Raw genomic sequence first — 6,843 nt, 5'->3', positions numbered from 1 at the left:
TTTATCTAACCAAGGTGGTATTTACCCCTAACGTGCAGTGCCCCTTAACTTCAATACAAGCCTCTTCCTAGACACCTAAGCACCAAATGCTATTCCAAAAGGAAGCCTCGTCTTCTCAACAATTCGATGATGTTCACATCTCTTTGACAGTTATCAAACTTCATCCAGTTTCATCCTGAAATCTACCAGGAAAACATCTAATACTTTTCTTAATAAAAGTGTTCCACTTAGATCTTTACTTGAAATCCCTTATTAGTCTAATGTTAATCCATCCATACTCATCATCTTCCAGTTAGCACCAACACATAGCTTCTGTGTCCTTGGACCCATTTCAAAAATTCCATGTCGTCATGATTCGCTTCAACCCTGCCTGACAATTCGTCTTTTCGAAGATCTTTCCCACTTCTTGAATCCACTTATCAGCATTTTCTGAGTTCTCATCACCCTTGAACTTCGGAGGATGGTAACGACGAAAATCTTTCAATCCTCTTGACTTAATAGCACATATCTCTCTTTTCCTCTTCTCCAGATCCCGTAGAGTCTTTGCAACTGTCTGTGCAACAACGGAAACATCCATGTTATTCGTAGCTTCAACCATTTGATCATCCCCACTGATGTTCATTCTTGCAACGCCGTTCCTTCTTGGAGGTAGTGTTTCCCCAAAGCCAACATCAAGAAGAAGTGTTAACACCACTTCGAATAATTCCAAAACTAACTTATGACTATACCAACAGATAATAACTACCCCTGATCTGACAACTCAGACCAATTACCCCGACGCATGATCAGGTAACGACTCCCAACCTACAGGTTGGCATACAATCTATAACCAAAGGCTCCACAGCCCCAAAGAAATCCAAACCAAAAGCTCTGAAACCACAATTGTAACACCCCGATTTTAAACAGCGCGAGTTATTTTTTTTTTCAAAACAACGACAAATAAGTCAACAGAATTTACAAGCAGCGGAATAGTTTTTGAAATACGAATCCAAAGTATTTACACTTCAAAAAGTGGTACATGGATCCCATCATAATAAAACGTCAAACAAACAATATTAGTATAGGTACAGTCTTCCAAATTAAAATAAACACAACCCAAAAAGAAAGACATCTAGTCCCTATACATCAACCTAATATGATCATTCTACCAAAAAAACCATACATCCCGGATGATCTTCATGTGCCCCACAAGATCCTCCTGACACAGCTCTAGTCAGGTGTGTCCAACTACATTCCCATCTATAGGGTACTAACCGGTAGGATGGTCCTGGTTCTCATCTGAGGGCAAAGCCCATATTTCCACAATAGTTGTAAAGGGTCACCAACCGAAATTAACAATTAACACATAACATTTAAGTTTTTAAATGCACAAAATAATCTTTCAACTTAGCATGCACCTTAAAAGGGTTTCCATATGCCAAACATTCATAAACAAGGTTGAAAAATGAAGTTTTTAACAAAACAACACTGTTGTATTCGAATACAGCATCTCTGTATTCGAATACAAGGCTGTTTCAGCATTCAACAGCAAAAACAGCATGTTTGTATTCGAATACAGCCTTCTGTATTCGACTACACAGCAAGTCAGTAGGAAAACAACATGTCTATATTCGAATACAGCCTTCTGTATTCGACTACACAGTAAGTCAGTGGCAAAAACAACATGTCTGTATTCGAATACCAATCTCTGTATTCGAATACACATCAGACAACAGCAGGAAAACAACAAAATTTAGCAAAATTAAGCTTTTAAAAGGGTTTTGAAATCAACCAACACTTACACACAAATCCAAACAATCACACTTAGCAATTATAGCACAATCACCATGACGACTTGAGTTTTGAAAAGGTTTTGCAATCAATCACACTTACACACAATTTCAAAACATACACACTTAGCAATTATAGCACAATCACTACGACAACTTGAGTTTCGAAATGGTTTTGCAATAAATCACACTTACACACAATTTCAAAACATACACACTTAGCAATTATAGCCCAATCTCGTGGCCCATCCGGTCACCACTATCACCATGGCCCATCCGGTCGCCATGTACTATGAAATACATGAGCATACTCTCACTCTATCCACTACAATCATTAAGTAAATGTAGATATTAAGAGATTCCCTATTCTTAATACTCATTTAACTATAACAATTTTGACGATAACCATTAAGTAAATGCAAATATTAAGAGATTCCCCATTCTTAATACTCATTTAACTCTAACGATTTTCACTACAAACATTAGGTAAATAGAGATATTAAAATATTCCCTATTTTTAATACTCGTTTAATTCTAACAATTTTGACGAAAAACATTAAGTAAACAGAGATATTAAAAGATTCCCCATTTTTAATACTCGTTTTACTCTAATGGTTTTCACATTCCACACAGAACATACTCAAACATATTCTCAAATTCAATCCACAATTCACACCAAATCACATCAATTCATTTTTCCACAAAATCCACACAAACACATCTCAAAATTTATAAATATTAATTATGAACACGTCAAACACGACAACCACAAAATTATCACAACACACCACTCAAACACATCAAATTTCATTTCCTCAAAACTACACATAAATGAGTTAAATTTATTTTCCACGAAACTCTCATCAATATCACTAAAACCCAACTCTAAAATTTTACCCATAAAAGCATTAAATTCATTTTCCCCAAATCAACACTTCAACCCTAACAAATTTCTTTTCCACACAACCACAGATAAGTCCCTAAATGCAAACTAAAAGTTTGGAAGGAGCCCTTACCTTAACATTAGCTTTAATGAGCGATTAGGGTACCGCGAGTAATTCCGATAAAATCTCCCCTCGCGACGTTGCTTCCAAAGTTAGTTCACTAGCATCGTAGCATGGAGGTGAGCAACTTTCCCTTCTATCTCTTCTCGAAACGAAGCTTAGATCTAGAAGAAAAGTGGAGGTTTGTGTTTGACGGTTTGAAAATCCCTAACACCGTTTTTCTTCGTTTTCGAATCAAAGAGGAAGAATGAAGTTGAGAAATCCTTGTCTTCTCACCCACCATGCCTTAGGTTCCTTTTCTTGAAGCTAAAGAAAGTAACGAAAGCAAAGAAAAGGTGGAGACGAAAATGGGTTCGCGAAGGCAGGGAGAAGGAAGAAGAGCGAAGGAAATGTTTTTCTTTCTGTTTTCCTTCCTTTCGTTTTCTTTCTCTCTCTCTCTCTCTCTCTCTCTATATATATATATATATATATATATAACAAATATCTAAGAATATCTAGATATTTCATAAAATTACCATTTCACCCACAAATTTCCACATCACTTTCCATCACCTCTCAAACCTCTTTTTGTTAAAAATATCTACTCTCGTCGCAACTCAATTGACAGATAAAATTTTCAGCGACAAGTGATATTTTTAACAAAACTCTCTGGTGTCCAATTCTTCGTAACATAAATAAATTATTCCTTGACAAATAATTTTAATCCAATTTCCAAAAATATATTTTTGGCATTTAACCCACTAATTACCAAAAACTAGGCTAAAAGCCTAAGAACTTCAACACCAAATACCCTAAAATTGTATAATTTAAGATTTAAGAATTAAGGGTCTTAGAAGATTTTTCCTTCTTTTATCATGGTAACTCTTTTGCCTACTCTAAGATGCTCTCATCTTTTCCTGAATCATTTTTACATTATCAGTAGTCTGTTGAACAATCTCAGGTCCTAACAAAAGGTTATCACCCGTCTCAAACCAACACAGAAGGTTCCTACATCTTCTCCCATACAACGCCTCAAAAGGGGCCATTCCAATGCTAAAGTGGAAACTATTGTTATAGGTAAACTCTATAAGTGGAAAAAAGCTATCCCAACTTCCATTTTGTTCCAACACATAAGCTCTCAACAAGTCTTCTAGGGATTGATTGGTTCGCTCGATTTGACCATCTGTTTGTGGGTGGAAGGCTGAACTCATCCTAAGGTTCGTACCTAACGCACTCTGTAAATCTTGCCAAAACATAGAGGTAAACCTTGGGTCTCTGTCTGAGACAATACATGAGGGGATTCCATGCAACTTCACCATTTCCTTTATCTATATTTCAGCTAACCTTTCCATATAATAAGTTATGTTTATTGGAATAAAGTGAGCATATTTAGTTAATCTATCCACAATAACCCAAATACTATCATACCTTTTTGGAGTTCGAGGTAAGCCTACAACAAAGTCCATAGAGATGTTATCCCACTTCCATTCAGGAATACTCAAAGGTTCCATCAAACCTGAAGGTTTTTGGTGTTCTACCTTTGACTTTTGACAGGTCAAACAAGCATATACAAACTCAGCAACATATTTTTTCATTTTAGACCACCAAAATATCTTCTTGAGGTCCTTATACATCTTTGTGGCTCCAGGGTGAATACTTAGACAACTTCTATGTCCTTCCTCTAAGATCATCTTTCTTAACTCATCTACATCAGGTACGCAAATTCTATCCTTAAATCTCAAAATTCCATCCACACCTATTTTGAAATTAGGTTCTCTCCCTTGGTCTATCGACCGTAACTTATCTAAAAGATGTAAACCCAATTTCTGATTCTTTTCAATCTCTTCCAATAGTCCACTAGTTACCTTCAACATTCCCAATTTAATGCTTTCTGGTGTCACTTCACAAGCTAAACTAAGGTCTCTAAACTGTTCCAACAACTCACTATGCTTAACCATTAAGGCGGACACACTCAAAGTCTTCCTACTCCACGCATCAGCCACTACATTGGCCTTTCCAGGGTGATAGTTAAGCTCAAAATCAAAATCTTTAAGAAATTCCATCCACCTACGTTGTCTCATGTTCAACTCCTTCTGATCAAAAAGATACTTAAGGCTCTTATGGTCACTAAAAACCTCAAATCTAGATCCATATAAATAATGTCTCCACATCTAAAGTACAAAGACAACTGCTGCTAGTTCTAGGTCATGGGTAGGGTAGTTCCTCTCATGAATCTTCAGTTGCCTAGAAGCATATGCTACCACCTTCCCATTATGCATAAGTACTCCACCTAATCCGGAACCACACACATCACAATATACTACAAATGGTTCACTCAGGTTAGGTAATACTAGGACCGGTGCAAAGGTCAATCGTTTCTTAAGCTCTTGGAAACTATTCTCACAATGCGTATCCCACACGAACAATTCCCCTTTTCGGGTCAACTTAGTTAAAGGTAAGGCCAACTTGGAGAATCCTTCTATGAACCTACGATAATAACCTGCCTATCCTAGGAAACTGCTAATCTCAGTCACTAATTTAGGTGCTTTCCATTCTAAGACACTCTCCACTTTGGCAGGATCAACAGCTATTCCACCTTTTGAAATTATGTGTCTTAGGAAACTTACTTCCTCTAACCAAAATTCACACTTAGACAACTTGGCAAATAATTGTTTCTCTTTAAGGGTTTTCAAGACTATCCTTAAATGTTCACCATGTTCTTCCTTAGTCTTAGAGTACACTAAGATATCATCTATAAACACAACCACAAAAGAGTCTAGGTAAGGATGACAGATCTGATTCATGTAATCCATAGACACTGCTGGTGCATTAGTCACACCAAAAGGCATAACCAAATACTCGTAACGGCCATAACGGGTCCTAAAGGCGGTCTTAGGGGTATTAGAAGGCTTCACTTGAATATGATGGTAACCTGATCTCAGGTCGATCTTACTAAACACACATGATCCTCTCAATTGATCCATAAGATCATCTATCCTAGGTAATAGATACTTATTTTTGATTGTCACTTTATTAAGTCGACGGTAATCCACACATAACCTCATAGAGCCATCCTTCTTTTTAACCAACAACATAGGTGCACCCCATGGTGAAACACTAGATCTTATAAATTGTTTAACTAAAATCTCTTCCAATTGCTTCTTAAGCTCAGAAAATTCTAAAGGAGACATCCTATACGGTGCCATGGATATGGGTCCAGTATCTGGCACAAGTTCAATGCTAAAATCAATCTCACACTCTGGTGGTAAACTAGTGAAATCTTCAAGGAACACTTTAGGGAATGCACACACAATAGGAACATCTCGTATTACCACTTTTTCTTCAAATTCCAGTGAGGCTAGGATCATGTATAATTGGGCATCTTCTTTAAAGAGTGCCTTCATTTGGCTGGTGGATATATTGCTAGGCTTATCCCTCTCTTCTGACTCATGAATTCAATGGTTTTACTAAAAAAATCTATGCGGACACGGTTGGCAGATAGCCAATCCATACCAAGAATCACATAATCACAAACACGTCAAATAAATTCAAAGGTTCCATCAAACTTAACAACTTGTAATCACAATATCAGGCAACAAATTTTTTTGAAGTACAAATACTTATGTGTTAAATTAAGTGCAAATATAGTCCCAACCCGATGTCACTATCAGAGCGGGAATTCCCAAACTAAAAATACTCAAAATAACATCAACACAATGCATATAATAAGGGTCTCCAAGACATGATGGCTTCCTCCTCTCCGATGGTACTAGTCATCACCTGCAACTTACAACTCATTTGCGTCCATCGCAAACGCCAAACACAAACAACGAGGGGTGAGTATCGAAATTATGTAACAGTATAAAATACACGAGAAGAACACGCAAGCAATCAAATTATCACAACCTCAAAAGCAGTCAAGTGTATAATATCAACGGTTCATCAAATTCATTCACAATAAGACAATCACAATGATGAAATGATATGCATGTCCTATACTCTATACTTCATCATTTGGTACCATTCTACTCTGAAGTACTTGGTTAGGAGGCCTGATACTATGCCACTACAAGAGTGGACGAACAATTCAT

The 6,843-nt window shown here is 36.9% G+C and overlaps 1 protein-coding gene across 1 annotated transcript in view; it reads left to right on the top strand.

Moving 5' to 3' along the window:
- The window catches only part of LOC140921068 (probable ubiquitin-like-specific protease 2B), an 11,652-nt gene extending 11,219 nt beyond the window's left edge, over positions 1-433 (top strand). The window contains exon 5 of the mRNA XM_073370853.1: positions 293-433. Within this exon, the coding sequence (XP_073226954.1) occupies positions 293-433 (141 nt within the window). The remainder of the gene's footprint in view (positions 1-292) is intronic.
- The last annotated feature ends 6,410 nt before the right edge of the window (positions 434-6,843 follow it).

Source organism: Cicer arietinum, chromosome 1 (genome assembly GCF_000331145.2).
Source record: "Cicer arietinum cultivar CDC Frontier isolate Library 1 chromosome 1, Cicar.CDCFrontier_v2.0, whole genome shotgun sequence".
Lineage (NCBI taxonomy): Eukaryota > Viridiplantae > Streptophyta > Magnoliopsida > Fabales > Fabaceae > Cicer > Cicer arietinum.
Note: the sequence above shows the minus strand (reverse complement) of the source record. Positions and strands in the feature narration are given on the sequence as shown.